Raw genomic sequence first — 22,035 nt, forward strand, 5'->3', positions numbered from 1 at the left:
CACGGACACCATTCACTTCTAACCCTGGGCTAAAGGGGCACTCCCACATCCTTCAGCAGAACGGCCCAACACACCCTTGCGTCTCAGTCAAACGACTTACTCCGGACAACTGGGACGCCGGTCATCTGCGCGGGCCACCTTCTCTAAACACTGTCATTTTTCTGTCCCTTTCCAAGTTATGTGACGTCCCTCCTTCTCCTCGGCTCCATCCCCTCTTGGTCTCCAGCCTCTTGACCGTCTTCGCCAAACCTATTCCATTCTCCTACTATCTTCCCCTTCCTGACTGCTAACACCAGGATCCACTCTGACACCAATTTACTGAACGCTGACCGGTCTCTGCCGGAATCCAGTGTCACCGTCCATTTCCACCTAGTTGCAAAGTCCGCCGACCTAGAACAGGTATTACAATACGCTCATAGGTCTGCCTCTCTTTCCCCTCCCACAATCCTCCGACAACTTAATTCTTTACCTTCCCCCTCCTTGGCTCCGAAGTCTTGCTTCTGCTTTCCAAACACTCTCTTCCAACCCAGGGCCAACTAAGGCCCGCCCCTCGGCGTGTTTCTCTGAAGAACTTCTATGTTTGTGCTCCTCCTGAGGACGGTCAATCAATCGAAAGTAGATCCCCAGGACAGAAGACACTGTGTTCACTCAAGCCAAAGGACGGAAGCTGAAATCAACTTTGAAATATCTACCTGCACATCTGCCCTAGATCAGCGAACGGGAACACTCCGGCTCCTCCTTTCCACACGTCTCCCCTATCCGCTGGTATCCTGTAACTGCTCTGCTTTGTGACAGAGGCCAACAAACAGTACAGTTGGTTCCCAGGAGGTCGTGGGGGAGGAGGATGGGGGCGGGGGGTGCAGGGGAGGTCTACCTATCCGAACGTGCTGAGGCTCTCTGCTCTCCAGTGTACTGGCAGGTTGCCCTGATACCACATACTGGGGCCTCTGCCGGCCTGAATTTGCCGCACACGTGCTATTTCCTCTCCGACGAAACTCCTCGCCGAGCTGTTCTCTGAGGCGTTCCTGAACATACCGTTATTTTTCTCCTCAAGCAGCACCTCTGTGCTCCGTCAGTCGTCAGAGGAATGGCCGTTTCCTGGCCACGGTCCCGTTTCGGTCTGGAAATACTGTTAGGCCTCTTCCTTGGGGATGGTGAACGGGGGCAGCCACACGCACGTGCGTGCGCACACTCACACATTCACCACCCCCACCCCATGCTTTCTGTACCTCCTTTCTGGAACATTAGAAAACCTTAAACTAACAGAGGGCTGGGGGAGCTCTCTGCCTGCGGAACCAGTCTAGAAGAACTGAACTATACCGCCCACTTTCCGTTCAAGCCCCAGTAGGACAGAGACCCTGGCTGGGGTGGGACTCAAGAGTCATGTCCGGAAAACAAAAATGTCACCTTAAAGGCCCGAGCAGGAGCGTTTGAAACGTGTAAACTGTGGGGGCTGGAAACTGGAAAGTCGTTTCTAACTGGTGGGACCCGAGTGCCTGGGCTTTTTAAAGCTAACACCCCAACTCTCAATCCAGCAAGAAGGGTGACTATCTGAGCGCAGTCCGGGGGGGGGGGGGGGGGCGGGGCGAAGGGATGGCACCTAGGCCACTTTGAGCAGCGTTCCGGGAGACCGGGGGAAGAACCTGCTCCAGGGCAGGGCTCCCTCCCTCCCTCCTGGCTGCCGCCGCAGAGGATCTCCGTCAAGCCTCCGGGGGCTCCTCTGAAACACAGGCTCGGACGCAAGCCTTCTCTCGTTCGCAAGGGGACGGAGAAGGGGGCCGTAGATGCGTGTGGGACGGGGGTGGGAATAGTGAAACAAGATCCGTTTAACACATCTTAGGGCCAGGGCTCAAATTCCCACCACGAGCAGCCAAAGGCCATTGAGAAATGGCCACCACAGGTGGTGAAGCACCATGTTTCTGGGCCGCCCAGGCACCGATTCTCGTCCCGGCTGAGAAAGGACTCTGGCACGATGCACGTGAGACCATCTCCCTCCCACCCCTTCCCCTCTCAACAGGCCGCCACCCCCCTCCCGCCTCCCCCCTCCCTCCGCACCGCCCTCGCTCCCAGGACGCGGCACTAGGACGCGGCCGAGAAGGGCACCGAGGCGGACGAGAGCTCGGCCGACTTGACGATCGTGATGACGCTGGTCGTGGCGACTTTGGTGGGGGCGATGGGTCCCCGGGCCACGGTGCGGGCGAACGTCTGCAGCGCCTCGTACTTGGAGCGCAGGGCGTCCAGCTCCAGCTTCATGCTGCTGTTCTCCCGCGCCAGCTTCTCCACCTCCTGCTGCAGCTCCACCCGCTGCCGCTCCAGCTCCTCCTTCTGCGTCACCCGCTTGATGCGGCAGCTGGCGGCGTAGCCCCGGTTCTTGAGCGTGCGTCGCCGCTGCTTGAGGCGGATCACCTCCTCCTTGGTGAGGCCCCGCAGGTGCTGGTTGAGCTCCCGCACCGACATGGACACCAGCTCATCGTCGCTCAGGACCGGGGCGTTCTCTCCTGACTCCTTCTTGACCTGCAGGGAGGCGACGGCACGAGGTTTTAACAGCAGGGAGGTAACGGTCAGCCCCTAGTTGGGTAGGGATTGTCTCTGTTGCCGGATTGTACTTTCCAAGCGCTTAGTACAGTGCTCTACACACAGTAAGTGCTCAATAAATACGACTGAATGAATGAACGGGGCTGGGGAAACAGTGGGGCTGGGGGGATCCGCCCTCTTGGCCAAGAGCGAGGTGTGGGGTAGCCTGAGGGTCGGCAATGCTTTTTGGCTTTATGGCTGATGGTCCAGTGGAAAGGAGTGGACCCCGGGGTGAGAAGAGGGAGAGGAGAGCTAAGCCCACGCAGAGCGACGCAGCCATTTCTGAGTTGGGGCACGGCCCGCGGGCTACCATATCATATCATCATTTTGAGGCAGGAATACAGCTCACCTCTCCAATAGGTATGGACCACCTGGTCTGGAGATGGTCAATGTTACTGAATAAGCCAGTCGGGGTGGGCCCAATTGGGAATCCGGCCAGGCTAAGGGGATGGACCCAATCATCCCCGATGAAAACATAAACCAAAAAAATGCCCTGGACTCTTTCACTAAGACAAGCCAGGAAGATACTGGCTTTAAGCCTCCCTCAGTGAGGTTGTACTTTCCAGAGTAAACACTCAAATTCCAACTCCTTGTCCCTATGAACGATCAACTCTAGCCTGACCCAAGCTGGCTTCTGGAGACCCCCAAGATCGCTTTAGAAGACTCCCATCCGAGAATTAGTCTCGATCGACATTACTGAGTTTGGGATTTGCGGCTATAAGGCATGTGGAAATAACAGGGATTTAGGAAGTGGCAGACAAAATCTGGTTCTTCAAATCCTCTTCCTCCTCCTCCTCTTAGGCCCCATCCTAGACCATCATTTGTTTTTTAAAGAATAGGTCTGTGCATCCTGGGAGGGTAGGTCTGCAGAGAAGCCCAGCCCAAACCCATCGAAACATCACTGGAAGAAAAGATTCCCAAAGCCGCCACGGCGGGGCCTTCGAGTAAACCAGAATACAGAAAGCCCAAAGCTACGGCAGGTGGGAACGCTGCTCCTGTACCCCATCGGGTGGCCCCAGGCCCAAGCCATCGGGTGGCGGCGAAGGGGGTGGGGAAGAAAAAGGGAGCAGGTCACTGAAAGGGCAGCCCCCAACGGGACCTCCAGATTCACAGGGTGAAAGAGAATACATACTAATAATAATAATAATAATGTTGGTATTTGTTAAGCGCTCACTATGTGCAGAGCACTGTTCTAAGCACTGGGGTAGATTTACAGGGGAATCAGGTTGTCCCACGGGAGGCTCACAGTCTTAATCCCCATTTTACAGAGGAGGTAACTGGGGCACAGAGAAGTGAAGTGACTTGCCCACAGTCACACAGCCGACAAGTGGCAGAGCCGGGATTCGAACCCATGACCTCTGACTCCCAAGCCCGGGCTCTTTCCACTGAGCCTCGCCGCTACTAGGTCGGCAAACCCAAGAAGCATCTGTAAAGATTGCTAGCAGAAGGCAATGTGCATGAGTGGCTCCCTCCCTTTCCTCTCCCGGGGCCAGTCAGTCAATGGTATTTATTGAGTGCTCACTCAACATACTATACTAAACAGTTGGAAGAGGAAACACGACGGAGTTGGAGGATACGTTCCCCGCCCACACGGGGTGGCCCCTGTGAATCGAGCCACATCAGTGTGACGGAGAAAGTCTCACGTGCTTTGTCCACGAGAACCCGGTAACGAACCTCTCTCACCCCCCGACTCCTTGGGCACGTGCCGCGGAGATGTCATTGGCTATGAGGGGAAATGATGCTCCTCAAACCTACCCACCTCCTACTGGCAGGTGGGGACAGGTGGGAAGCCAACAAGCAGGATGCTACAAGACACTGTGCTTTGAGCTCTTTGGAAGGAAGAAGCTTTGTAAATTCAAGGGATTAGTCCTATGGAACGTGCAATTCAGGAAAACCGGCACCTCCCCCCAAGGCTCTGGAAGTCCCGGAATCTGACTAGAACTGCATGAAGCGGGTCTCTTCCTTACCTTTAATGCCTTGTTCGGCTTGGGGTTAGTCGTCATAACCTGAGCACAGTCGCCTGGACCAAACTGCTCGGAAACTGCAACTAGGAAAAAGAAAACGACAACCGGGTTAAGTACCGAATTAAAAGGGGGCAGGATTCATTACAGCACAAGTTCTCCTAAACTGGTACCAAAGACGGGGGGTCGAGGAAGGACGGTCCTTTTCTCCCCAGAGATGTAGCCGGGCACCTGTCTCGACTTCAGGCATTCTGATACAATTTAGGAGATGAGCCTGGATACGGAAGGCCACAATTTCTAATCACCCCGAATGGCCAGGCTGAGTCTGGGCCCGGCCAGATAGATCGATCGATCGATCGATGCTATTTGGCCCCAAAGACTCCTTAAGGGCTGAGAATGCCATTCGGTTTCTACTGGAATTCGGGGGGCTTGGCAGTCTGCGCTGAGGAAGCCCGTGTGGCGGGGCTCGCGGGTTTGGCCACGGGCAGCTACCCAGGGGGAAGCGCACCACCGACCTGATCCGTTTAGCGTCCCACCCTCCGTCAGTCGCTGACCCCACCTCCCCTCCGGCACAGGGCCACGAGACTGCCAGGGACCCGGGGGTGAAACGCGGGGTCCGTCAGCGATCTCGGCCTTCTCGCTCTCGACTCCTTTAGGGCAAGGGCAGAAATCGATTTTCGGAGGCAATGGAGACGTTGTCGGGTTTGTAACGGCAAAGACACAATTTGCAGATGGCAGTGAGTATCCGTGCCTGTTGCCCGGGCAGCTTCGCTGCTCCCTACGTCACTCTCCCGTTTTAAAACACATGATCTTTTCCTTCCCCTTCCCGGCTCTACCCATCAGCCCGAAGGCTTCTCTGGGAACACGCAGGAGAGGATCTGGCGAGACACCGAGCCCGGCTCCCATCTAACCGATTCCAAGTCCCTCTAGGTTGGGAGCACCGGCCGTCCGGAGCTGGCCCGAGTCCCATCTCCTTGCGCCCTGCCCACCAAGTGGGAGCAAAATCCCGCCAGGTGAGCTTGTCGCCCATCGCACACCTACCGTGGGAGAGGGCGTCGCAGCAGTGACATGACATCACCACCCCCCGCCTACACCGCCTCTGGCATCCTGACCCGGCCGACCTGGAGATGGAGGCGGGACTTGGCCTCGGACCGCCCCGTCGCCTCTGCCGGGGCAAGGGGCCGGGTTGGGTTTTGAAGGCCGGGACCGGGGCGCCAGATGGGCAGCAGCAGCAGCGGACGGGTGGACGGACGGAGCGCACACGGACTGTCTGGCGGGAGCTCTCCCCCGGCTCCCGTTCCCCCCCGCCGCCCTCCCTTCTCATTTTCACGTCTGCATTGTGTCACACATTCTAATCATTCATGAAAAACCCAGCCAAAGCATCCCAAGCATGATTCCCCTCTGATAGTTGCCATGGTGACCTTGGGAAAGTAGCCAACCCCGAGACGGTAGCCATGGAAACGGAGAAGCCCAAAAGCAATAACGACTTTGGGTCATGTCTGCGCAGAGCCATCACGAGGTCGGAGAGTAAACAAACTCATTCATGTCACCAAAAGGCTTGGGCCGGGGGCTCGGGGGCCGAGAGAGAGGGCGGACTTGCCTGCCGGCTCCCTCGCCTTAGCCGTACCGGTTGGGACTCCCAAGCCTTAGGCTGAATGAACACGACTGGGGAAAGGGAACGTCCGAGACGAGGACCAGTCAAAGGGGTCCCTGACGTCCCTGAGGATGGACCCCGCCTCCGGGCTGGAGAAGGCGCGGTCATTTTCCATCTCTCCGTCTGCCTTGCTCTCCCCGAGCCCGTCTCGCTGTCTTTCCTTCCCGCGGCCCAGGCCGCCGGAAGACGAGCCGTGAGAAATAGGTCCCCGGCACGAGTCCCTCTTCTGCGGCAGCCCCCAGTACCCTCTGCCCTCTGGATCTGCCTTGCATTCGCTCTCACCCACCTCTAAAGGGCAGGGAGGCGGAACGACCAAACCCCCACAGAGCAACGCTACAGGAAGATCCTAAAGGATACAGCTCTTCATCAAAACTCGACTGTTGCCTCCTAGAGCGGACCACGCCTTCAGGAAAATTGGCGGGGGGCGTTGGGGAGGGAGGGGGGTCGTAGGTATCCTAAGAGAAGCGGCACGGCGAAGTCGATAGAGCACGGGCCTGGGAGTCAGAAGGTCACGGGTTCTAATTCCTGCTCCGCCACTTGTCTGCTGTGTGACCTTGGGCAAGTCACTTCACTTCTCTGGGCCTCGGTTACCTCGTCTGGAAAATGGGGATTAAGATTGTGAGCCCCGTGCGGGACAGGGACCGGGTTCAACCCGATTAGGTCGTATCGACTCCGGCGCTTAGAACAGTGCTTGACGCGTAGTAAGCGCTTAACAAATACCATCATATGAAAAGATTCAGATGGATTTCTCAGAGTTTAAGTAACGGGGCCAGATGGCAGAATTCTTTTAAAGGTACTGCTGAAAACAGAGATGTACGGGTTGGGAGGTGCTGTGCGGTTCGGTGCCGACGCAAACGGTTCGGGGGGAAAAAAGAAACCAATTTCCCGGCCCCACCTCATCCCCACCGGTCTTCCCACCCGCCGGTTTTTATCTGATCTGACGGGTGCGCTGTCTGGCCCCAGTGCTGGAAATTTAAAAAAGAGTCGGTAGAAGGAGTCAGGAGCCAACACCGGTCAGATTGCCCCAGCGACAGACCCGCTGGAGCCTGGCAGCTGGGATGGTGAGGAAAAACATTTCCATGTCGAAAGGGAACAGGAGGCAATCCTTATTCCAACACACAGGCGTGCACGCGCGTGCACGCACACACACAGACAGTTAAACACACACGCACACTGAGCGTCAGAGCACAAGGCCCCGCAGTTAGTCGGTGACATAGTTATGCAGTGAGTCATGAGCTGTTTACAGAGTTTGAGAGCTCACATTCCCACAGTACCAGAAACCCCTCCCATCCCTACAAGGATACGCACACTCCCGGGCCTCACGGCCTGTACTTGGCAGAGCCCGACCGGAAAAGTCGAGTCAGAGGAGAGAAGGGGGAACTCCGCTTTCACGCGGGGATTACACAAAAAGCCTCCTGCTCCCTGCCCACTGGGCCGACATGCCCCTCTCCGGGCTAGATGGGTTGAAGAGCTGAAAACCACCGGTCGATGAGAGCCCGTGAGAAACAGAGTCGGGAGGAGGCCGACGGGAAGGGAGACTGAGGTGTCCAAAATGGGTCGCAACTGATGTCCCGGGTGACAGAGCGGGGTAGGTCTGGAAACCGTCAAAAGCCAAGACGTCCGAGGCCCGTCGCCCCCCTCACTGCTGTTCGGTACACGGCTCGGTCGCTTGGTGGGTTTTCCTCACGCGCAGGGACGCGGCGGCAGCAGAATTAGGAAGTGCTCTTCCGACAACACGCCGGCTAAGGCCTGGCACTCACGGGCGTGACATCGCTCACGGGACGCCCACTACGATGTGAGTTTTCCCTAACCGAGTTTCCACAAGAACACCACCCCCACGTCGGAGAGCCGGGATTAGACCCAGTTAGAATAGACTACTCACTGGCTGCTTAGAAACCTGTACTTTCTGGCTCGATCTGGGTTGCCTCCCCAGAAAAAGAAAAGAACAGGTCACTCTCTGTGTGTTTCTACGGTGCCCGTCGGGTGCCTATCACCTTAGAATCTAAGTGTTTTGACAGGGCTGCGATTTTTGCATAAAACACTATCAAGGAGGGAAAAAAAGAGCTGAGAAAGCAAGGGCCTACGGTCACTGCCGGGGCGGAGCAGATGAAGACGGCGGGGAGAATCAGGCAGTGTAGAGGTAAATTAGGTGGAGCACCAAAGCTAAAACCCAAACTACCCTTTCCCCACTTCAGTTCTCTTTGTGGGAAATCCTGCTGCAAGGCAAAATATCTGATCCTGAGGGAAACAGGTCTCCTCTCACCCTTAATGGAGATCAGGTTTTTCCTAGAAAATCCAGCATGTAAATAGAACGCACTGGGAACTTGTAGAAAGCAGACTATTTGTTCAACTGGACTGATGGGTCAGAGACCTTACTTTAGAAGATCTTTACCCTGTGAACTGAACTTTCCTGAATCGATTTTTTAAACGGTATTTGTTAAACGCTTACAATGTGCCAAGCGCTATACTAAATGCTGATACAGTTTGGACACTAGAGTCCCTGTCCCACATGGGGCTCAGAGTCTTAATCCCCATTTTACAGATGTAGTAACTGAGGCACACAAAACTTAAGTGACTTGCCCAGTGGACACGTGGCAGAGCCGGGATTAGAACCCAGGCCTGGACTCCTTCCACTAGGCCACGCTGCTTCTCAAAAATAAATCTTGGGTAAAGTAAGGTTCTAGGTCCAGAATTTAGGGTAAAGAGGAATCCAGAGTTGACTAAGAATTTATACAAGATCAGCAGTAGCTGAGCTTCTTGGGCTGAAGAATGCTCGAGTTAGATTTTTCCTAATTTGTGATGTTTTCTTCCTTTGTATTTTGATTTTCACACGTTTCTTCGATCGGATGCCACTGTGAACTTTTTTAAAAAGAGCCAAGACGAGAGAGTTCCAAATCTTCACTTACTCCATTTATAATTATTTGTACCTGTGTTATTGGCTTTATTCCTCCCAACACCTAAGGTTCATCATTTAAAATATTTTATAATTTAAAAAGGGGTCTAAAAATCATCAAAAACATGAAAACAAGCCGATCCTCTGGGATCCTTATTGCGGGAAGTAAACCTAAAATGACACACTTGATACTGTGTTCCAAATGAAGATTTCCAGATTTAGGGCGTTCTGCAAGGAATATATCCTGCCTCCCGTTCCCCAAAATGGCAGTTAGGAACTGTAAGTGGAAATATCCCGGATCCCCAAAAGAGAACCTTTACAGAGGGGAGGATGGAAGAGGATGAGGAGGAAAGGGAAGATGAAGGAGGAGAAAGCCATCTGGAGAGTGAGGCCCAGGTGGGTTAAGCGGCAGTGAAGGAATAAGAATTAGGATTCCTGTTCCCAGATTGGTGGTCACTCCATTGAGTAATCCAAGATAATCCTACTTGCTAAAAATTTGCATCCCTCAGTGAGCAGAATCACTCCCAAATGTACCCGGCCTTGCTTAGGATAAGCAAATAGAAGTTTGTAGAGAAACAGTGTGGTCTAGAGGAGAGAGCACGGGACCGGGAGTCAGAAGGATCTGGGTTCTAATCCCCACTTGGCCACTTTTTTGCTGTGTCATCTTGGGCAAGTCACTTTACTGCTCTGCACCTCGGTTATCTCATCTGTAAAATGGGGGCTTAGACTGTGGGCCCCACCTGGGACAGGGACTGTGTGCGACCTGATAAGCTTGCATCTCTTCCAGTGCTTAATCATTGCCTGAGCCCAGAGTAAGCACATAACAAATAACATAAAGAAAAACAAAAAGTCGGTGTGAGCCACAAGCAGCGGACTCAGCGAAGCTGATGAAGAAGATACTGGTTCTCGTTTACCAACTGTTGACAGGAATTAGACCGAAAGGGAAACTAACATTCTGTGGCATTTCTACGGGTTGTGATGTACCTTGGCATTTGATTTTAAGTACTCAGCATATAAAACCCTCGATGGTTGAGATCCTGGTTATCGCAGAAAGTCTACATGCTCCCAGACGAGTACACTCAGTTCTTCCAGAAGGTGGGTTTTCCACTTGGTAGAACGCCATTAGGAAATGCTCATCTGACAATGCAATGCGACGGCAGGAGAAATGGTTGGGCACCAGTGGGTAGCCTCAGTCCAGGTGCGTAAACTGCGACGAGAGGTTTCCTTAACGTGGGGCTTGGCAGAAACATAATGCCCACATCACGGGAGAACTGAGGACAGTTACACTCCATCTCAGCAGGCTGCTGGGACACTAATGCTAGGGACCTAAACTGCAGAATCCCCTCTAGACCGTACGCTCCTTGTGGGCGGGGAACACGTCCATCGACTCTGTTGTACTGCACGCTCCCAAATGCTTACTGTACAGTTCTCAATACGCAGTAAGTGATCAAGAAATCCCACTGACTGATGTCTTAGTCACATCACATTTTACATTTGGCTCTTGGGATACACTTTCTATTTTTCCTCCACAGCCAGAAGGCAAGGCACACCGCCGCCTGATATCCAGTAAGTAGCTCTAGCAGAGGGTGCTTAATTGGCCAAGTCACTTTTGTTTAAGATTCGTTAAGTGCTTACTACTAATAATAATAACAATGTTGGTATTTGTTAAGCGCTTACTATGTACAGAGCACTGTTCTAAGCGCTGGGGTAGACACAGGGGAATCAGGTTATCCCACGTGGGGCTCACAGTCTTAATCCCCATTTTACAGATGAGGGAACTGAGGAACAGAGAGGTTAAGTGACTTGCCCACAGTCACACAGCTGACAAGTGGTAGAGTGGGATTCGAACCCATGACTTCTGACTCCCAAGCCTCTGACTCTTTCCACTGAGCCTGATTACCTTGTATCTACCCCAGTGCTTAGAATAGCGCTTGGCACATAGTAAGTGTTTCACAAATACCGTTATTATTAAACAGGGCTAATGTGTCCCCTCTTTACCTCAAAGAGATGTAGTCAGGATGAACCGAGACAAGAGCATGGGCTTTGGAGTCAGGGCTCATGAGTTCGAATCCCAGCTCGAGTATTTCATTTGCTGATAGCTTTGCTATTGGAAGGTCGGTCAGCTTGAGGCTTATGAGAAGTTAAGCGCTGTTGACTGGCCTCTTAAATATCAGTCCAGTGTGCTTCAGTACCCAAGAAGGCCAACCGAATCTTGGGCACCATCAGAAACTGATAGAAAAGTACGAGTCTGCCACTGAAAACTGGCACGCCTACAGCCGGAATACAGCAGGTAGCTCTGGTCGGCGTATATTACCAGTCAGTGAGAAGCAACGAGACTTAGTGGAAAGAGCACGGGCCTGGGAGTTGGAAGGTCATGGGTTCTAATCCCGGCTCCACCGCTTGTCTGCTGTGTGGCCTTAGGCAAGTCACTTCTCTGTGCCTCAGTTACCTCATCTGTAAAGGGGATTAAGATTGTGAGCCCTTTGCTGAACAGGAACTGTGTCCAACCCAATTCGCCTGTGTCCATCCCGGCGCTTAATACAGTGCCTGGAACACAGTAAGTGCCTAACAAATATCAAAATTATTATTTATTAAAGAGCCCAGGTCTGGGAATCAGAGGGACCTGAGTTCTAATCCTAGCTCCGTCACCCGTCTGCTTTTTTGTGACCTTGGGCAACTCGCTTAACTTCTCTGTGCCTCAGTTCCCTCACCTTTAAAATGGGGATTAAGACTGTGAGCCCCATGTGGGATATGGGCTGTGTCCAACCTGATTAGCTTGTATCTACACTGCGCTTAGAGTGCCTGGTACATGTTAACACATATATGTATTATAATTTAATAATATATATTGGGAAGGACAGAATAGATCAGGGGATGATGGTACAGTGAAGGGCACTCGAGATGCAGAAGTCCCTGAAAATTCCATGTTGTTCCCCAAATCTCACCAAAAAAGATGACAAAGGATGACTTACAGGTTCAAATCAGAGCGATTGAGCTCTGTATTGTTCTTGGAAAAGAACAATACAACAGAGTTACCATACACGTTCCCTGGCCACAGTGAGCTTATAGTCTAGAGTGGGAGACGATCAATCCCACAGACCAACCAATTACTTCCAGTGCTTAGCACAGTGCCTGGCACATAAGTGCTTAAAAGATACCGTAATTATTATTATTACTTCTAAGACTTCTAAAGACATAAGCAGAGAAAGATTTCAGCTTAAACTTTTGCCTCTGTCAGGCAAAGGCACTGTTGCTGGAGACGCAGCCGACGGGTGCCTATACAACGCTGTCCCGTGCGCAAGTATTATTGACTACTCCTTCCTCTCCATCAAATTGGAGCTCCTACACTGGGTGTGTGCCCTCCTGCAAAGAGCACCTGCAGCGTCCCGCGGTGCAGCCAGTCGCGGGCAGGGCACTGTGACACTGTACTCTCCCAAGTGCTTAGTGCAGTGCTCCACACACAGTAAGTGCTCAATAGACATGACTGACTGACTGACTGTCCTGGAGTCTGCAACTGGCTGTGTCACCCCAGATGAGTCCCGAGTAGCATGGGCCCAAATGCAACATTAGTGCAGGAGTGCCCCACTCCTGCCCCCAACCAGGACTATTAACCACCCAACTGACTTCACCCCATGGACAGGCGATCCTTTTATTTCTCTCCCCGCCCCCCGCCCGTTCCAGTCCTCTTCCAGGTGAATTTCCAGGGTCACACATGAGATGCACGGTGACCAGTTAGGTACTGACTGCCCACCAAGGCCATGTGAGATCTCAGGCTGCAGGAGTACAGACTGCAGACACTTCCACGACTCCATGGTTCCTGGAAGATGTCCCAAGAGCTTCTGGCCCCTAGAGACAGAAACCTCCCCTTTCAGTCATTCGACAAATCCTCCCTGCTTCTTGCCTCCCCCGCTAGACTGTAAGTTCCTGGAGGGCAGGGACCGTGTCGTGAGAAGCAGCGTGGCTCGGTGGCAAGAGCCCGGGCCTGGGAGTCAGAGGTCACGGGTTTGAATCCCGGCTCTGCCACTTGTCAGCTGTGTGACTGTGGGCAAGTCACTTCACTTCTCTGGGCCTCGGTTCCCTCCTCTGTAAAATGGGGATTAAGACTGTGAGCCCCTCATGGGACAACCCGATTCCCCTGTATCTACCCCAGCGCTTAGAACAGTGCTCTGCACATAGTAAGCGCTTAACAAATAACATTATCATCAACTCTCCCAAGAGACTAGTACAGCGTTCTGCACGCAGCAAGCACTCAAGTAACACTGACTGATTCTTCTATACTGTTCCCCCTTCTGTTAGACCTATAGTTTAGGGTAACATCTTTCAATTTCTTAGACTCAATCAATGGTATTTATTGGACACTTAAAATACGAGCTGAAAGACACAATCCCTGCCCACAACGCGCTTATGGACTACAAGGGAAGACAGACGTTACTAAAATAAATTACAGACTGGTGAAATGGCAGAGTATAAGTCTATGGACCTAAGTGCTGAGGGACTTGGGGTGGGGTGACTATCAGGTGCTTACGGGATACAGAGCGTCTAGATTTTAAGCTCATCTCTAGACTGTACGCTCACTGCGGGCAGGGAATATCCCCGTTACATTGTTATAACGTACCCTCCCCAAGTGCTTAGTACAGTGCTCTGCACACAGTAAGTGCTCGATAAATCCAATCGACAGACCGGTGCAGAGACGACGCAGAACGGAGGACGGACACGGGGAAACGAGGGCTTGGTCAGGTAAGGCCTCTTGGAGGAGATGCCATTTTAGTAGAATAGGGTGAAAGGGGACCCATAAGGCTGAGAATCGTAAAAGCCGCTAAAATATGGGCAGGACAGGCAGAGAGAAGGGTGAGTCACGCTCTCCCAGCTGGCCAGCTTTCCATTTCCTTTATGGACCAAAACCTGAATTCAGCAGCAAAACATGCTTTCAGGAACCTTCAGACTTGGAGACTGCCAGGACACGATGCCCTCCCCAGGGAACGCCTGGATGGGGATCAGACAGCCCTGCCTGATCGGTAAACAGACTCGGCAGATGCGGCGGAGATTACGGTGGCAGATGCTTGTGTGGTCACAGGGTCTCTCCAACGTACGAAAGACCCCATGAGAGGTGTTAGAGAAAGCAATGAGACAGTGACTCCCAACACGCTCTACCGGGTCCAAGTATTCTCGCCTCGATCCGGGAGTCTCAAGTATGAAGGGGACATTTTCTCCTAGGCAGGATCCTTATCCAGGTAGCAATTTATATTTAGTCTTGGAGAAAAGGAGAGGGACTCCCGGCTGGAGGGGTGAAGAGGTGAAGATCTCCTAAGCGACGAAGGTGAAGTTTCTTTCTTCGATTCATCCCGCCATCATCCACATTTATCTACTTAATCGTTCACAGGACAGGAAAGTGATGGCCATAGCCCCATCTCTCCATGCCCACTCTCCAAAAATTACACAGATCTGAGAGTCCATTTAAGAAACAGGGCTCTCTCTAGCATCAACATGTTAGAGCGGGTGGACTACTATATGAGGTTTCTTCCAATGCCAGTATTGTTAAAACTGTATCTGCACATATCGGAGAGATAGTCTTTTAAGTAGGATCCCTGGAAAAGAAACTGAAACCTGATTGCTAAAGGTGAAGGGTGGGAGAGAAGGATTATTACATATAAGCATACCATATCCCCTCAAATCTGATGTTCCACAAGTCAAATCTATTATAGTAAGAAAGCGAACAGACCAACTTCTGCCTTGGAGTAGTAAAATTGGCAAGAGATTAGTGAGGCACAGCAACAACTCTTCCAAGGGCTAACCTGAGAGGATTGACAGAGCAGGTGAAGGAGGTGGGTTACCGAGAACAACAGAAGCTTCAATATAGGAAGGTTTTTTTTAATAAAGAAGTGGGTTAAAAAGAGGTTTAGGGGTTTTTTTTTTTCCGACTGGGACCACGGAACACTCCAATGAACGTCGAAATACTCTCTCTGGGAGCCTGAAGTTTTGCCAAAACAAAAAGAGAGTGCTGCACTGTCTGACAAATGTAAATTAAATTCTTGAAAGGGAGCAAAGTGAACACAGTACTTTCGATCCCTCCGGCCACCTGGGCTGAGAGAGTATCTACCCTGAAGGGTGACGGTTTTCAATCTGCCTTCTAGAGACTTGGGAGCGGAATAAGACCCCGCTTTCTGAACTCAGTACAAAAGTGCAATACCGTACCCGGTACTGTAGACTATAAGTTCCTGGTGGGCAGGGATCGTTTATTCATTCATTCAATAGTATTTATTGAGCGCTTACTATGTGCAGAGCACTGCACTAAGCGCTTGGAATGAACAAGTCGGCAACAGATAGAGACGGTCCCTGCCGTCTGACGGGCTTACGGTCTAATCGGGATCGTGACTACCGTACTCTCGCAGTCACTGGGTAACAGTGCTCCTGCACACAGTAAGTGCTCAATACAGACCGCTGATCGCCTCCCACACACCCAACCAAGGAAACCTAAATTATGTCCCTCCCGAAGAGCCCTGGAGCCACTTGGTAACTCTTTATTAACAAATGCTCCCAGCACTGATAATAAGCAGAAGCTCTTCGTCCCTGGCAGGTGAAGTCAGGGTTAATGTCTCTTTCCGTTTCCCGCCCCCTCGTCTCTGGGCGCTGAAGAGCAATGGCATTGGCCGGGAGACCTTGCCAGTCAAATGGAGGAAGTGAATGCGGGAGGCAGGCCCTTCAGCATCACAGAGGGGACACTGAGAGGGAGTGTCTGTGCCCACAGGAGAAGCGGCAGTGCGGAAGCAGTAAGGTAAATCCATTAAACCCTAAGCGAGACGACCGGTCCCGGCGACGCTGGGGACACCCGGCGTCACGGCTCACGAACTCACGGGGCCTCCAGGGGCAAGGGGCGGGCCACGGGTTTTCTTCGGGGCACTTGCTCATCGTGCCTTCTTCTCAAAAGTACTTTTGGCTCGTAGGCTGACCTGCGGTGGGAGGGGGAAGAGGCCGAACAGCAGAGAGGCAGAGGAGCTACTTCCGTCTCTCCCAAAACCGGTCGGAGGAGACACCACCCATTTTCCGACGGGGCCGCCTTTCCCATGTACACGCACTTGTTGAGAATGCTAGCGCACCCCCTCTTGGCATCGGGGAGTGGGAGATTCGTTTTACTGCTTGGAATTTTTGTTACGCAAGCAACTTTAAAATAGCACCTAGAAGAATACTATGCAGCCTGTGGGTGTTCAATAAAAACTCGCTGATGAGGATAAAAAAAAACCAAATACTGTTTAATTTCAGAGATGGGGACATTTTCTAGTTTCTCTTCTCCGGAGTGGCCGGGACTGGAAGGGAGAAGCTAGACTGGAGTCAGGGGTCCTGGAATTCTACTCCCGGCTCTTCCCCTTAGGAACTCCACTGTATTGTAGTCTCCCAAGTGTTTAGTACAGCGCTCTGCACATGGTAAGAGCTCAATCAGTACCACTGATTTTTTCTAAAGGGGAACAACAATTTACTTGGAAGGGGCTTTGCAATCCTGGAACATGAGAGCAAACATTTTTCACTGCAGCTACAAACACCCCAAACTGAGTTTAGCCAGTAAGCAAAACACGGTCACGGTACAATGATTTGGGCAACGGTACTTTAGTAAGATTAAGTTCTCCCTAATGTCCCATTTTCCCCAGAGTTTCCTCAAGTTTCAAACACTAGCCACAGATCCTAAGAAGTCTTTATTTGAAAATCGGTTACCACATAACAAGAGTAATCTGTAAAGGTTTCAACAAGGAAATGACTAGTCTCTGTCACCAATAGGTAATGGGGGGTGGGGGAAAGTCAAGTAGCAAGAGGTGGGAGTTGAGACGAGAGAGAGGTCGAAATAATAACCTTGTGGTCCCTGTGGTCCTGCACCCTCCTCTCCCTTATCAGTCCAAATGTTAGGTTCCTACTCATCACCCGCCTCTGACTATCCAGCTCCCCCCACAACTCGCAGATGATGCTCAGAGGGTATTTTTCTGGCGGGAGACAATTTGTTATAGCAGTGGACATCAGCTGGCTCTAACCAAGTGCCCTGAAGATTTGGGCACTGGATTTACAGAACTGCTCCTTTGGGCGGAGCTCCAAAACTGGACCCACAAAAGGAAAAAAAAAATCAATCCAAAATACGCTTATCAGCCAAGGGCATCACTACTCATGCTGAGCAACCTTAACTGTAAGATTAGTACCTCAAATCTCTACCCACATGCCTGCCCACCTCTTCATATCCCCAGGGGCAATGCAATTCTCTGACCCAAACTGGCAACATCTAGGATTAAACCCCTAATCTGAAATGCTAGGCTTTTCCCTGGGTCCAAGCGGCACATCGTGCGCACCTCCCTCCTTCTCTCTCTCAGCGTTTAAGTACTCACTGTTCATTCATTCATTCAGTCCTATTTATTGAGCGCTTACTGTGCGCAGAGCACTCGGTAACGGCCAAACACTACTAAGCCGGACAGAGCCCCTGTCCCACGTGGGACGCAATCTAAGTAGGAAGGAGAACAGCTATCGGATCCCCATTTTACAGAGAGGTGACTTGCCCAAGGTCACACGGCACTGGAATGCGTTCAGTGGGTCGGGATTTGGGTCGTACGGCAATCCGACGGGGAGAGGCACCGGACATAACCTAAGCCGGCTGAGGCAATCTCCCCGGTGGCCATCTGACAGCAGGTGCTAAAGTGACAGTATCTTAGGTCGGTGACAGCGGAGGGAAAAAGTCACACGGAGACCCAGTTATACGCCGTGGTTAAACTGCCGTCGAATCAGATCGGGTTCATATAACCTGGAAGATACATAACCAATCGACCGATGATATTTGGGGTATCTGTTAGGCACGTACTACGTGCCAGGCACCGTCCTAAGCGCTGGGGTAGATACAAGCCAGTGGGGTTGGATCCGGTCCCCGTCCCACGTGGGGCTCACAGTCTCTGTCCCCCACGGGGCTCACCGTTTTACAGATGAGGGAATGAGGCCCAGAAATGGGAAGTGACTTGTCCAAGGTCACACAGCGGACACCTGGCAGAGCCGGAGTTAGGACCCGGGTCCTTCTGACTCCCAGGCCCTATCAGGTAGGCCATGCGGCTCCTCAGTGAGTACTTGTCGCGCGCTTACTATGTGCTGAGCACCGGGCGCCGGCCACGCAACAGAGCCGGCCGAGTCGTCCCCTGCCCACGACGACCTTCCGGCCTCGACTGTGTGGCCCGGGGACGTCGCGCTTGGACCAGAGCCTCCTGGCGCCGGCCCACCCATGGGCAGCTCATTCATTAGAAGCAGCGCGGTTCAGTGGAAAGAGCCCGGGCTTGGGAACCAGAGGTCATGGGTTCTAATCCCACCGCGTGTCAGCCGGGTGACCTTGGGCAAAACACTTCACTTCTCCGGGCCTCCGTTCCCTCATCTGTAAAATGGGGATGAAGACGGTGAGCCCTACGTGGGATCATCTGATGACCTTGTATCTACCCGTGGCCCAGTGGAAAGAGCCCGGGCTTGGGAGTCAGAGGTCATGGGTTCTAATCCCGGCTCCCCCACTTATCAGCTGTGTGACTTCGGGCAAGTCACTTAACTTCTCTGGGCCTCCGTTCCCTCATCTGTAAAATGGGAGTGAAGACTGTGAGCCCCACGTGGGACAACCTGATGATCTTCTGTCCCTTCCAGCGCTTAGAACAGTGCTTGGCCCACAGTAAGCGCTTAACAAATACCAATATTATTATTCTCATTACCCCAGCACTTAGAACAGTGCTTGGCATAAAGCACTTAACAAATACCAATATTATTATTCTTATTACCCCAGTGCTTAGAACAGCATTTGGCACATAGTAAGCGCTTAAGAAATACCCATGTTCTTATTACTCCAGCATATGGAACACTGCTTGGCACATAGCTTAAGAAATACCCATATTCTTATTACCCCAGCGCTGAGAACAGCGCTTGGCACAGAGTAAGCGCTTAAGAAATACCAATATTATTATTCTTATTACCCTAGCGCTGAAAACAGCGCTTGGCACATAGTCAGTGCTTAACAACTACTATCACGATTCTGATGATCATTGCCCTCCCGGTGGGCGGGGCGGGTCCGGTGAGACCGGCCCGGGGAAGAGTTGGGCACCGGAGCCGCCGCCGCCTCTGCCCACGGCCTTATCGGAACCAAAGGACCCCCTCTCCCGGTTAACGTGGACCCCGGCCCACCCTCCTGCCAGTTCCCCTGGGCCGATCATTCAGTCAATAGTATTTATTGAGCGCTTACTCTGTGCGGGGGACTGTACTACTAATAATAATGGCATTTGTTAAGCGCTATGTGCCAAGCACTGTCCTAAGCGCTAGGGTACATAGAAGGTCATCAGCTGGTCCCACGCGGGGCTCACAGTCTTCATCCCCTTTTGACAGATGAGGGAACTGAGGCCCAGAGAAGTGATGATGATAAGTTGGTAAGCGGTATGTGCCAAGCGCTGGGGTGGATACAAGGTCATCAGGTTGCCCCGTGTTGGGCTCACAGTCTTCAACCCCATTTTACAGATGAGGGAACCGAGGCCCGGAGAAGTGATGATAATAAGAAGTTGTTAAGCGCCGTGTGCCAAGCGCTGTTCGAAGCGCTGGGGTAGATAGGAGAGCATCAGGTGGTCCCACAGTCTGTCTTCCTCCCCGTTTTACAGATGAGGGAACTGAGGCCCGGAGAAGTGATGATACTAAGTTGTTAAGCGTTACGTGCCGAGCGCCGTTCCAAGCGCTGGGGGAGATACAGGGTCAACAGGGTGTCCCACGTGGGGCTCAGTCTTCACCCCCATTTTACAGGTAACCGAGGCCCAGAGAAGGGAAGTGACTGGCCCAAAGTCACACCGCCGACAAGGGGCAGTGGCGGGATTAGAACCCACACCTCCTGACTCCCCAGCCCGGGCTCCTGCCACCGAGCCCAGCTTCCGCTCAGGGCTTAGAGCGGGCAATCGGGCAACGGAGGGAGACCCTCCCTGCCCAACGACGGGCTCACGGTCCAAAGGGGGCAGCCGGACGGCAGAGCAAAGAGAAGGCGAAACAAAACCACATCATCGGGATAACTACAATCACAGATAGATGTACGCCCCCATTCACAAAAACAGGGTGATCGATAATAGCGACAAGGGAGCACAGGGCGGAGGGGAAGGGGGAAGAGCGGAGGGAGAGGGAGGGCTGAGCCTGGGAAGGCCTCCTGGAGGAGGGGAGCTCTCGGGAGGGCTCGGAAGAGCAGAGGGGGAGAGGAGCACCGGGGAAGGGAGAGCTCAGCCTGGGAAGGCCGCCTGGAGGAGGTGAGCTCTCGGGAGGGCTCGGAAGAGCGGAGGGAGAGGGAGGGCTGAGTCTGGGAAGGCCGCCTGGAGGAGGGGAGCTCTCAGGAGGGCTCAGTCTGGGCAGGTCTCCTGGAGGAGGGGAGCTCTCAGGAGGGTGTTGAAGAGCAGAGGGGGGAAGGGAAGGGGAGCTCAGTCTGGGCAGGCCTCCTGGAGGGGGGGAGCTCTCAGGAGGGCTTGGAAGAGCAGAGGGTGGAGGGGAAAGGGGAGCAGAGGGAGAGGGAGGGCTCAATCTGGGAAGGTCTCCTGGAGGAGGGGGAGCTCTCAGAAGGGCTTGGAAGAGCAGAGGGGGATGGGGAGCAGAGGGAGAGGCAGGGCTCAGTCTGGGCAGGCCTCCTGGAGGAGGTGAGCTCTCAGGAGGGCTCTGAAGAGCAGAGGGTGGAGGTGAGGGAGAGGGAAGGCTCAGTCTGGGAAGGCTTCCTGGAGGAGGTAGGCTCTCAGGAGGGCTTGGCAGAGGGTGGGGGGGAGCAGAAGGAAAGGAGGGCTGAGTGTGGGAGGGCCTCCTGGAGGAGGGGAGCTCTCAGGAGGGCTTGGCAGAGCAGAGGGGAGGGGGAGGAGAGGGAGGGCTGAGTGTGGGAGGGCCTCCTGGAGGAAGTGAGTTCTCAAGAGGGCTTGGAAAAGCAGAGGGGAGGGGGAGCGGAGGGAGCGGGAAGGCTCAGTCTGGGAAGGCTTCCTGGAGGAGGTAGGCTCTCAGGAGGGCTTGGCAGAGCAGAGGGGAGGGGGAGGAGAGGGAGGGCTGAGTGTGGGAGGGCCTCCTGGAGGAAGTGAGCTCTCAAGAGGGCTTGGAAGAGCAGAGGGGAGGGGGAGCGGAGGGAGCGGGAAGGCTCAGTCTGGGAAGGCTTCCTGGGGGAGGTGAGCTCTGGGCAGAGCAGAAGGGCGGAGGGGCGGGGGAGCTGAGTGTGGGAGGGCCTCCTGGAGGAGGCGAGCTGGGACCGGGTCGGTGGGGGGGGGAGGGGGTCCCGCTCTTGGATTTTCACTTCCTTTCGAAGGGGGGCGGGGGGGGGGGGCCTCCCTGCCTCCCTCCGGCCGTGGGGGGTCTGGCGGCGGCGGGCACGTGGCTCCCCCGCCGCCCGGCACGTGGCTCCCCCCCCCCGGGGGGGATGACTCAGCGCTTTGGGGGGGGGGGGGCCGGCGCCCTCGGCTCTGCCGCGAGGGGGCGACACGTGCGCGGCGGGGGGACGACGACGGTCCGTCTGCCCGGCTCCGGGGCCTGGCGGGGAGGAAGCCGAGGCCGGGGCGGATCCCCTCCTCCCGTCCTCCCCTCCTTCCCTCCTTCCCTCCTTCCCTCCTTCCCTCCGTCCTCGGCCGCCCGCCTCCCCGCTTACCTGACAGTCGTGCGCGCGCCGCGGGGCCTGGGAGGGGCGGCGGGGGCGCGCGGCGGCGGCGGCGGGGACGCGCTCTGCCTCCTCCTCCTCCTCCTCCTCCTCCGACTTGGGGAATAACAACAAGCCCCGGCCGCGCGCGCTGACACTCCGCTTCCGGGATCCCGCGTCATCGCGCGTCATCGGGCCCCGCCCCCCCCGCCCCATTCATCCCCCCCGCCCCCTCCAGGGGGCGTGGCGGGGGGGGAGTCCGCCAGGGGGCGCCAGAGCCCAGAGGCGACCGCCGGCTCCGTCCGTCAGCTCCCGGGGATTGGGGGAGTCCTGGCTGCGTGCA

The 22,035-nt window shown here is 54.1% G+C and overlaps 2 protein-coding genes across 4 annotated transcripts in view; one reads left to right on the forward strand and one right to left on the reverse strand.

Annotated features, from left to right (window-relative positions):
• Positions 1-2,025: 2,025 nt before the first annotated feature.
• MAFK (MAF bZIP transcription factor K) lies at positions 2,026-21,747 on the reverse strand. 2 transcript variants are annotated; one of them, XM_029051070.1, is made up of 3 exons: positions 21,705-21,747; positions 4,542-4,621; positions 2,026-2,514 (listed from the first exon to the last, which is right to left on the reverse strand). In XM_029051070.1, exons 2-3 carry the CDS (start codon positions 4,575-4,577, stop codon positions 2,080-2,082), a joined length of 471 nt encoding a protein of 156 aa, XP_028906903.1. In that variant the 5' UTR covers positions 4,578-4,621; positions 21,705-21,747; the 3' UTR covers positions 2,026-2,079. The 2 variants fall into 2 exon arrangements, with proteins under 2 accessions (XP_028906903.1, XP_001514510.2); XM_001514460.5 differs by lacking the exon at positions 21,705-21,747 and adding an exon at positions 5,577-5,811.
• Positions 15,756-22,035, forward strand: part of LOC100083052 (lysosomal alpha-glucosidase-like) — a 41,394-nt gene continuing 35,114 nt past the window's right edge. The window contains exon 1 of one of the 2 annotated variants that reach the window (XM_029051050.1): positions 15,756-15,854. The gene's annotated coding sequence lies outside the window, so the exon portion shown is untranslated. Of the gene's footprint in view, positions 15,855-20,783; positions 20,809-22,035 lie in introns of those variants that run through there. The other variant, XM_029051055.1, reaches the window with a different exon arrangement.

The sequence above is a fragment of the Ornithorhynchus anatinus genome, chromosome 2, assembly GCF_004115215.2.
Source record: "Ornithorhynchus anatinus isolate Pmale09 chromosome 2, mOrnAna1.pri.v4, whole genome shotgun sequence".
Lineage (NCBI taxonomy): Eukaryota > Metazoa > Chordata > Mammalia > Monotremata > Ornithorhynchidae > Ornithorhynchus > Ornithorhynchus anatinus.

Excerpts from the sequence above, each read along its gene's own strand:
- MAFK (XM_001514460.5), bottom strand. The coding sequence starts at position 5,610 with ATGTCATGTCACTGCTGCGACGCCCTCTCCCACG. Across the intron at positions 4,622-5,576 it reads CTGCGACGCCCTCTCCCACG|TTGCAGTTTCCGAGCAGTTT; the intron begins GTAGGTGTGCGA and ends TCTTTTTCCTAG. Across the intron at positions 2,515-4,541 it reads AGCCGAACAAGGCATTAAAG|GTCAAGAAGGAGTCAGGAGA; the intron begins GTAAGGAAGAGA and ends GCCTCCCTGCAG.